At 29.1% G+C, this 11,575-nt stretch overlaps 1 protein-coding gene across 2 annotated transcripts in view; it reads left to right on the top strand.

Annotated features, from left to right (window-relative positions):
• LOC111087092 overlaps positions 1–10,544 on the top strand; it is a 29,609-nt gene extending 19,065 nt beyond the window's left edge. For both annotated transcript variants that reach the window (XM_022392492.1, XM_022392490.1), the window contains exons 3-5: positions 5,652–5,754; positions 7,851–7,975; positions 9,160–10,544. In XM_022392492.1, coding sequence (XP_022248200.1) covers positions 5,655–5,754; positions 7,851–7,975; positions 9,160–9,663 — 729 coding nt within the window. In that variant the 5' untranslated portion in view covers positions 5,652–5,654 and the 3' untranslated portion in view covers positions 9,664–10,544. The remainder of the gene's footprint in view (positions 1–5,651; positions 5,755–7,850; positions 7,976–9,159) is intronic.
• Positions 10,545–11,575: the final 1,031 nt, after the last annotated feature.

The raw sequence follows: 11,575 nt of genomic DNA, 5'->3' as shown, positions 1-11,575 counted from the left end.
TATATATATATATATATTAATTTTTCGTCATACTTTAATCTGCAATACGTCCGATGACAACAAATAAATAAAACACAAAAAGAGCCATTGTTCTGGACTGAGCTTAATGTTAAGATGCAAAATATGTTAAGTTTTTCACAACTAACAATATACTTTTTTCTTTTATTACCCAATATTTATTTTATGTTTAATGTACTTTTAGACAGTATAGTATATGTAAAGCGTGATGATAACAAAGAAATGTAATAAACGACGTAATTAATTTCCCATTTGATTTCTACTCTGGTAATTAATTTTGTGTTAACATTGTGACTAGTAATAAATGTTAGTCATCTTTCCTCTTCAAATAACGGTAATTAATATTATGTTACAGTTCTTTTTTCATGTTATAATAAACTATACTTTTTCACCACTCTTCTTTTGTGAAGGTTATTAAAAAGTGTCACTCTTCGTCTTACCGTTCTTGTACAAACCAAGTAGTTCACAAAGTATGTTCCGCTCTATTATATATCTTCACAAAGCTATCGTTTTTTTAAAGAGTTTGGCCATTTGCAGAGATTTTTTTATTAAGTTCTTCTTTATTACTTTCCCAAAATCCTTGTGACAGGTATTTTATTTGTATATATATATAAATATATATGTTGAACATGTTTTTTTTCAACAGAGGCGAAAAACCATGAAATTCAAAAAATAATCTGTGAAGTAGAGGCCTGGTGCATTCTTTGATTGGCTGTGCTCTCTGCCGTAGACTGCGGTTCAACTATTTGACGAAATGTCATAACATTATTCACATACCAAAATTAATTTAGGTTATTATATGGTGAAATAAAACGGACTCAAACCACAGATACTTACTTGATGACTGAAAAGTTTCTTTTTGTCACTATATACAGCTTAAAATTTGCTACCCTCCATTTTTCAGACATTTTAGATATTAACAGTTTACTTCATTCTTTTGGATACTACATGGTAGTATAGTTTAAGTTTGTTTAATGACAGCACGTAAATATAATAGAAAACAAATGAAGTTGGAAATGAATAAAATAGAGAAAGAGCTGTATTTCTATATAAACAGAATATTAAAGAATGTATGCCATTTTTTTTCAATGTATGTTTTATCTAATTACTAAAGGCTTACTTATTTTCATCTTATTTTAGTATCATACATTTTATTTTATTTTTTCGTAGCTTAACTTTTGGAGACTATATAGCAGCGTACTCTATCTAAAGTTTTATGAAAACAAACAATGTATTAAATACAAAGAAATTAAGTTAGAAATGAATAAAATAAACAAAGAGATATGTTTCTAAACTGAACATATTGTCAAGGTGAACTTTATGCTAATTTTATCACTGTGATTTTTACTTAAATATTAAGTGTTTACTTGTCTTCATTTTATTTTAATATCCTGCTTTTTTATTTTTACTTTAACTTTTGGACACTGCATGGTAATATTATCTACCTAAAAATTGATGAAAACAAACAAATGTAATACAATGAAATGAATACAATGGAGAAAGAGCTGTGGTTCTATACTAAACATAATGTGAAAGTGAAATATATGATAATTTATCACTGATTTTATTTAAATTTTAAATGTTTGCTTGGTTTTCATTTTATTTCAATATCTTACTTTTTAATTTTTTGTATTTACTTTAACTTTTAGACACTGCATGGCAGTATACTGTATTTAAAAATCTATAAAAACAAACTAATTGGTTTGTTTTTTGTTTGTTTGTTTTTAATTATGCACAAAGCTACACAAGGGCTATCTGTTCTCTGCCCACCACGAGTATCGAAACCCGATTTCTAGCGTTGTAAGTCTGCAGACATACCGCTGTGCCACTGGGGGGCAAACTAATTGGATAAATACAAAGTAAATAAAGTTGGAAATTAATAAAATAAATAAAGCTGTTTTCTCGATTGAACTTAATACTAAGGTGATAAATATGCTAAGCTTCCTCGCTGTATTAATTAATATAACAATTAACAATATACTTGTTACTGATTTCTCTTCTATTACCGAGATTTTTCAAAAGTTTTCTTAGTTTATCTTCTCGACACTTCATGACAATATAATACACGTAAAGTGTGATGATGATTTTTTTAACATTACCTTTAAATATTTATATTTTTCAATCATATAAAATATGAATTATCCGGTCTTCATCTTCGCGAAAAGTGTTTTATATGAGTATCTGAGAGTACTATCTATACGATGAAAATAATGTTGATATTAATAATTAAAGTCAACGATGTAAGGATGATTCTTTAATTTTAGTGTATTTCACATTCTTACTATTTCGCTATCAAGCACTTTATTTTGTTGTTTCATAAAATATTCACTTCAGGTACTGTTTTCTCCTCGTAGTTAGAGAAACTTGCTCAAGTTATTTTAAAAAAAGAACCTCATTCGCTGCAAATCGTTAACTAAGTCGATGTTTTCATTCTTTGTCTAAAGAACATTATTGATTCATATTTATTGGAGATATTTAAAATTATTCTCTATTTGTGTTTCTTGTAGCTTCATTACTAAGTGACATACTTCATTATTCTATGACAAATGAAATTAAGTTTCTGTTTTTATTATTTTGTAGATATAATTACTGAAACATACTAATTTTCCCAGGAAAAAAAGGTAACATTTGCTTTATTGATTCGTGCTTGTTTTAATCAGCATTATTTATTCTAAAATACAACAATTTATACTTTTAGGAAAATAATGAAAATGAAACATCACTGCCTCGATAAATTATAATATTAAATGTGGATGTTCAACTCCTGTTATGGCACAAGAGATATTCTTATTTATTGTTAACCTTTTTCAAGAACTTATGGAAATTTTGGAGTTCTGAATTTCTTGATCAAATGAATTTTATTCATTTACAAAAATATGTTTACGTTAACAATTAAATTATTTAAAATATATTACACACGTTACATCTATTAAAACATTAAAGTGTTGGCTAAAGAAAATGAACCCCAGTGGCTTAAATAGTTATCATTGTTAACAGGAAGTTAATAATTTCCTTCCTCTTTCATCATAAGTAATTATACTATGATGAAGGTTATTAAAAATCTTAGTCATCATTGTTAACAGGAAGTTAATGATTTCCTTCCTCTTTCATCATAAGTAATTATACTATGGTGAAGAAAGTTATTAAAAATCTTAGTCATAATTGTTAACAGGAAGTTAATAATTTTCTTCCTCTTTCATCATAAGTAATTATACTATGGTGAAGAAGGTTATCAAAAATCTTAGTTATCATTGTTAACAGGAAGTTAATGATTTCCTTCCTCTTTCATCATAAGTAATTATACTATGGTGAAGAAGGTTATCAAAAATCTTAGTTATCATTGTTAACAGGAAGTTTCGACTCGCATATTGCGAGTACAGCGCTCAAACCAAAAACCTTGCCAGGTAATCTTTATGATCGACTTACAAAAGTTATATCGGTGTTTTTTAGTACACTTTACAACAACAACACAGTAACACTGTTAAATTATATCTTTTATATAACAAAGAAAACGAGCTTCACTTTTATTTGCAACCTTTCTTGAACACGAAAGCACTGTTGACGTCTTTCATATCCCTCCAACAACACAAAAACATTGATAGCAGTACTAAATGATAGGATGTTCTTTTGTTCGTTTTGCTAGGTGTTTCTCACCAAAATGATATTACTTTCTTATTCAACATGTTTTGTATTCAAAATTATTTCATTACAATATTCAAATAAAAACAAACAACAGTATACACAAACATCTAACGTACTAGTCATAGCTGAACACGAAATGACAATTAGACAGACGGTAAACTAGAAAAAAATATATACAGTTTATAAATCTGATTACTGAAAACTAGGTTTACTCAAATAAGATTGTAGAAATAAAGTGGGTAATTAGACACATAAAAAACTGAAATATCGATAAAAGTACTGAACTTAGCAGAGAAAACGATGTGGTAAATACTTGAAGAACAAATAGTGTCTGAGTTTTTGTAAAGAAAGAAACATAAGAAGACTGCAGTAATAGACTTAGCAGCTGTAAATAATTGAACCAGACGGATAGTTACAGTTATATACTTCAAACTGGACCTTTAGTAAACTAGATTAACGGTAATAGTACTGGACATGTCAACTTCGTGAAATAGAAGAACTGTTCATTACAATTCTTGACAACTAGAAATTTAGAAGAATCGTAAAGTACTAGGTTTTGTAACTGTACACACTAGGTGAACTACAAGAACCGTACATTACTATAGTCTTTTAAACTGCACGTTCGATAAACTACAATAAGAATACAATATTAGACTTGTTAATGGACCATTTAGTAAACTAGAAAAACAGTATAATATTAGAAACTTAGAATGGACATTTAATGAAATAGAAAAAAAAACATACAGTGCTAAACTTTGTAACTGGACACACTTTGTAAACTGGAAGAATATTAACTCTTTCGACACGGGCGCGGTCCCTGGGACCGATTCACATGACCTTCTGTACTCCTATAAAGTTGACATAAATTTAATACTTATAACTCTCTATATATTGGGTATATCTTCAAGAAATTTGGCAGTCTTTCGTTTAATATAACAAGTCTGTCAAATACAAAAGTCATATTTCTTAGTGAAGTACTTTTAATAAAATAAAATAAAGTTTTGTCCATGAATATATTGAGTATTTGTTTTGAATAGTCCGTGTGCAAAAACTAATTTTTCATGTTAAAATTAAAAATACTTTTCGCCAGTATATAAGTTTAAGTTCTTTATTCTAAAATGAAATATATAAAAACATCCTGAATTTCTACTAGTGTAACACACATGACAAATTTTGTCTTAGCATGTCATCATCCCTATTTTATCCATCACCCCTTGAAAATGTATGAAATCAAACTTAAAATGCTCTCTATAAAATCATTATTGCTCAAACAGACCATAATTTTTATGGCCTACATACTAGAAAAAAAAGAAGGTTAATTTAGGTTTATTTCGATTCTTTTTTGTTGGTTACGAGGTCAATCGAATTGACCGATCCCATTTTGAGATTAGGGAAGAAAAATAATATATAAACTATAAGTATTTAGTGAAAAAAAAAAAACGTTTGAAATGCATTTACGAAGTTTTAGGGATTACATAAAGGAAATTTGAGACTTTTGAGATATTAAAATATGGATTATTAGCTAAGATTTTACGCTATTCTAATTGGTATAACATAAACAAAAAGTAGTTTAATAAAATTTTGAATATAAGACAATAAAACCTTGTGTCATGCGCAGTAAAGGGTACATATGCCGATAGGGTTAAAGTACATCTTATGCAATCAAAACTACACTGCAAGACTAGTGTCAAAATGCATAGTTATCGAATAGAGCATGACTGATTGTGGGACAAACTGTAATGATGTGGTAAGGCTCTAATATTGTTTTCATGTAGTGGACTCAACCTCTGTAGTCTAGTAATGTGGACAGTAATATATACTGATAGTGTTAAATATTTACTAAAATGACATTAATGAAGTACATAAGAATATATAAAGATAGTATACAGTATATAATAAAACAGAAAAGATTCACTTGAATGTACACTGGTGATTTGTATATGGATATACACAAACAATGTAATCTTGTAAATTTTTTACTTTGTCTTCAGGAAATGTCTCAGCTAAAGAGACTTGTTGTATCCATTCTTCAGTTCTTACAAGACCAGCTACAAAGTAGTCTTTTTGCTGCTGATGCCAAAGAATGTCTTGAAGGTAACTATGTGAATCATTCATTGTGTATTACTCACACCATGTCAGACTTCTTAGATTCATTGAACTAATGTTTTGTGTACTATGTGCAGAATCCTATTTCTCAAGAGATCTATTTACTAATGAGATGAAACTGTGTGACATAATAAGACAAATATTTTTGTTTACCTTCAAAGGTTTAAGGGTTAGATTCAGTTTCAAGGTCTACTGGTGTGTTTCAAAGCTTAAAGCATGGGTCAAGTCTGATTCTTGAAAGCCAGTTTCCAGATTAACTACTGACAGAAAATTAACAATAGCCAAATCATTGAATTCAGTAGCATAAAATAGCATACTGTATAGAGAAACTGTATCAGAAAAGGAGCATATATGAAACACAACCAAAAATTACAGTACAATTAATAATTATGCTCATGCAGGTAAATTGAAATACACAGATAGAAATGTTTGTTTCTTTTCCATAAGGCAAGGTTGAAAACATTGTATATATTGGGGTGGGGGTGGGGGATTCTGTAGCTATGTGGCATGAGCAGAATAAGAAAGTAGAATTTTCAATTGTGTGTTTTTGCACATGTGCAGTCACTGTAAACATTGACAATTTTGTAACATGAGTTAAAGTTGCAAAACTCCAGTGTTTGTTAACTGATCATTCTAGTATAAAATGATATGAATATTTAATGTATCAGAGAACACGTACACTCCTCTAGCTTCTGGGCCAAGACCAGCCAAAACATTTATTTGTTCTTCTCATTTCTGATAGTAATAAAGCTAATATAAGTTTAGGGTGTATTTATAGATATATTGATTACAAGTCAGGAGAGATAATCATCTCTTTATGCAAATTGCTTGTTAGGCCTCACTTGGAATTCTGTGTAAAATTTCAGCTTCCATATCCCAGAAGGGATCTTATCTTATTGTAAATGGTTCAAAGGAGGGGTAACTAGGATTATTGAGGGGATAAAAATGGTTATCTTACAGGGATAGGTTAAGGTATCTTATTTTCATTTGAGAGAAGAAAGTGAGAAATGGTTTTAATAAAGTTTACAAGATTATCTGGTAGATTGATAGGATAAAGACATCTAATTTCTATATGCCATACATACTCTGAAGATAATAGGACAGGAAGGCACAAGTTAAAGATCTGTAAAATACAGGCTAGGCTCCAGTTAAGACAATTTTATTTTTCTAATAGAGTGTTGGACTTATGGAATGAGCTGCTGTCAGCAGTAGTGGAGACCAGCAATGTACAGGAATTTAAATGGGGATCCATGATTTCCTGAAAAAGTGTGGGCTTAAATTTTTACTTTGTTCAAAGATGGGTATATGAAAACAGTGTTGAAGAGCCAAATGATCCTTTGTCCATATGTTATAACATTCCAATAACTGTGTACTTTGTCTTCTACTTTTCAGTTTATTTTGTGCACTTAGTTGCATAACATTTTGTCCACTGGTTTTCTGAATACAGTTGTCTGAAAAACAGAAGTGTCTTTTTAAACTCTCAGTATAAAGAGAGTTACTCTAATGAGCTGCAAATGTTGGCATCATTTTCAGTGGACAGCAGTTAGTAATATTTAGTCATATTGTTCATGTATAGATGTGTTGTATGAAGTACACATTGCTAATAACAACTCATAATTCTTTTTGTAAAAGTGATAACTGGAACTCACACTTACCCTTTTATCTGAAAGGAATAAATTTATTGAGAAAATATTTTAAGTCCTGTTAAATCCATTTTTTTTATACTGTAAATGTCTTTTGAATGGGTAAAATTTTAAGGTAATTTAAGTTAAATCTATTGAAAATTCAAAGTTAGTAAAAATATTTCAACATTATAAGTTGTAGATGCAAGTGTTTTTTATTTCCTGTTGAGTTAATTGTGTTAAAATGACTTGCTTTGTGTATAAATCAATACATGATGAGTAAAATAACACCATTGCTTTCTAGCCCACAAAGTTTGAAAAGCTCTAGTGAAGAATCAATTTATGTGTAAAGGTGTTTAATTTTCAAGTTTCAGTGTCTTAACTTTGTTACACATACATAAAATGCATATAGACCTAAGTTATAAGAAAAAATATTTAATACATTTTTTTATGATCTTGTAGTAGCCATACACTGTTTGGAAACAGTTTTTGGAGTAAAGTTCAATGATCCTTCAGTAGCTGGTCTTCTTGTATCTCGACCACTTTTAGATATTTTTACAGAAGTTGTCAGAACTGAACAGCCTCTTGTAAGTATTGTTGTTTTTTTGTATTAATTTTGGAATTTTTAAGTGTCAGTCTACAATTCTTGAATGTAATATTATACTACACTTAATGTCATTTAAAGTTATGCTGGTTAACATTTTCAGCTAATGTATTGACATGAATGGGCTAATGAGAGCTGATGTAACATGAACTGGTCATAATATGAGTATTATTAATTAATATGATATAGAATGTTGTGTTCACACAAAAGATGTATTTACAAAGTCACAAAAATAATTAAGTTACCAGGAAATGCACTCACTTTTACTGAAAGAGTCATGTGGAAGTGGTGAACCCTAATTTGAGATTTCATTATCATCTCTTTTAGAGTTCCAATTTGCACAGATCTGGTGTTTTGAATCTCTCTTTTGCCTCTAGTTGGTTTAACCCATTCAGGCTATTTTGACTGCATATTCACAGTTTAACTGTCAAAAGTTAATATAAAGATATAATTAATATTTTTGCAATAGTTTTTTTTAGTCAGAAACATTGTAAAATTGGCATTTTAGCATTATATAATGCTTATCTTAAAATGCTGAATCTTCCATTTATGTCTGGGTCACTAAACATTACACATCTAGATTTATTTATTTATTTTATTGGCTCTTAAGCTTATATTTTCTTTACCAAATCAAATTTTAACATTTTTGGTTAACATTTAACTTCTTATATAAATAAGGTCTTTACATAAATAACATAGCTCAAGAATATAGTAGAGATAAGTATTTCTTTGTATTATATTTTACTATTGAAATTTTATGTTAAAATTTACTTTAAACCTCTTTCTCAGTAGAGGCATACATTAATAACCTTAACTTGGTGCTGAGCACTGCAGTTATTGTGCTCTAACAGGTTTAATCTTTTTTTTTTTATAAGCAGAAAAGCTTGCAAAAGAAGAAGGCTATAAATTTGTCTGTGTATACAACATTTTGGACTGTTTTGAAAGTTCTTGTCTATACTTTATTTCTTAATGCTCTAGAATAATTTTAAGACATATATATATGTGTGTACATTTTCTGTGTTATGTGTCATGGAATAAAAGTTTTAAAAAATATTTTATTTGTTTAATACTTTTATATTATACTGAAAATATACTGTGTTAAAGATAAAAAAATAGATAATGCTTTTATTATTTATCATAAACATGATATCATTTCTACTTTGTAAGTCTTTACCAAAGACAAAGTCATCCGTGAACCTAGAAGTATACTGCCAGGATTCTCTCATGCCAAAGCAAATAAAAAAAGTCACACACAAAAGTTTCACTCCTACTGTCATAGAGAATGGAAGTTGGCACATGGAAGAAGCCAGTTCCAGTGATGTTGATAATAATCACTCCATGATGCAACCCTTGGCTCTGACTAATAAGGAAAAAGACAGGCTTAGTGATCCACCATCTCCAGCAGAATCTCCACCCTTTCTGGAGAATGATTACAGAACCCTAGATGAATTGAACTTCAGTGAACCTACAAGACCCCTGGATCTGTCTCGGGAAACCACTAAACATACTCTTGAAAGGTTACCACCAAAAGGTGGCTGTGTGCAGTGTGGTCGAGAAGGACGACTAACAAAACGAGGTCGACCACACGAAAGCTACTTCGGTTGTAAATTATGCAAGGTACACCTTTGTAGGAAAAGGAATTGTTTTGAAGTTTGGCACACCGTGTGTTGAAATTTGTATAAGTATATGTTATAAAAATGCCTTCACATCCCTTTTCAACTTTTCCATAATGATAGTCAAAATGTAAAAGGCATTGTTGTCGTTGACTAGTTTAATCATTATTCCATGAAACCATTTAGTCTCATAATGAAAAAAACCTCAAAGATTTACTTACACATGATAATTTATCAGAAGAAAGCCTTTATTGTTATATTGTGTTAATTTTGTCTGAAAGTTTTAGCGACATTGCAAAATGTGACCAGATTATTGGTTGTTCTTGATTACTGCTTTTTCCAGACATGTAATTTATGCTTTTAAATGTTCGTATTGTCTGTATCCTTCATATTCATCTGTTTTACATAGCTAATTTTACTTTCACTTTAGCATATTATTAATAAATAATTATTCTTTCAGAACAAAATCTCCATAAAACTCATCTTTTTTTGACATAAGTAATTTCATGGAGTGAAAAAGTGCTACCTACATATGAGCAAAACAGATACAGAATTTTCATTAATCGAGAGAGTGCTGACATTTTTCCATTTAATTTTTAAAATGACGTGAGTAGATTTCCCAATTCATGGAAGAAATGTTTTAGAACATTTCACTTGTCAATGGAAAAGAAAAACTTGATTTTACAGATGATTTCTTGCACATCTCAGCTGCTTAAAGGTAATACTGTTATATGCTTTGTAGAACTTTCCAAAAATATGAAAAGAATGCTGAATGCATTGCATTAAACACAAGCATTGTTATTAAAAATACATTGTTTTGTTAATGTTATTATTTTATATACCTAAACAAGGCATACTGTCCCTCTGAATTAGAGTTAAATTAATGTGGTTGGAATTTATTCATGTTTATCATTTTATTCATAAATTTTATATTTTGAATTTTTTCAGTGCTATTATAGTAATGAAATATCTTAATATGAAATTGAAACTGTCGGTTAGGTTTTTACATAATATAAAAACCAGTGCTGAAACTTTTGTATTTCTCATAAGTCAATACTCTTTTAAAGGGCAGAAATAAACATTAACAAAAATGATTATACTAAAATTGTCTTAATCACTAATATTAAGAAAAACAGAAAAATTATATTAAATTTTTAACTTTTTTTGGGCACATTCCAAAAAAGAAGTTAAAATTTCTGACATTATTTTTGTCATATTGTGTTTCCATTAAGAAAGCAATATTTTACATATCAATTAAGTAATTTTTAAATAAGTGAGAATTTACCTTTTATTTATTGGAGACTGGTACATATTTAAGTGTCATAGTATTTAAACAAATATCTGTTGTAATCAAAAAAGCTACAGGATTGATATAAAAAAACTTTATGTAATGCAGTGATGAAAATACATTTTATTCCTTATTACATGTAATTTAATTATTTAAAAAATGTTCTAAATAATAACCCATGATTGACTGCCTTGGTATTTAACCAGGGCAAGCAGTCTTTTATTGAGACTGTGTATAAATAAGATAGTTTTTATGTGACCTGTATTTTCTGACATCTGTGTAAATGAAAAATAATGCTTTTACATTAGTTTTGAATTCTCTGATATTGATAATTTTTCAAACAATTCTTTTCTCTGCTATAATTTTACAAGAGATTCATAGAAAAAACTGTCATAAAGACCAGTCGTATCAATTTACTTAGTACATAAAAGCTTTTAAAAAAACCTTTCCACATCAGTTTTGAAACAGGCATAAGAGTGCACTGATTACTGGTGGATTGCCAATTTCTTTTAAAGGCCCTGGATTAATTTTTGCTGTTTAAAATAATATTTCTGTCATTTACATTTAGCGAGCTTCCTTGGTGACTCAGCAGTAAATCTGAGGGATTCTATACACGTGATGGACACAACACAGATAGTTCATTGTGTAGCTTTGTGCTTAACAACAAACAAACTTTTAGGGA

The sequence above is a fragment of the Limulus polyphemus genome, unplaced genomic scaffold (genome assembly GCF_000517525.1).
Source record: "Limulus polyphemus unplaced genomic scaffold, Limulus_polyphemus-2.1.2 Scaffold1726, whole genome shotgun sequence".
Taxonomy (NCBI): domain Eukaryota; kingdom Metazoa; phylum Arthropoda; class Merostomata; order Xiphosura; family Limulidae; genus Limulus; species Limulus polyphemus.
The sequence above is the reverse complement of the archived record's forward strand: the minus strand, read 5'-3'. Positions and strand labels throughout refer to the sequence as shown.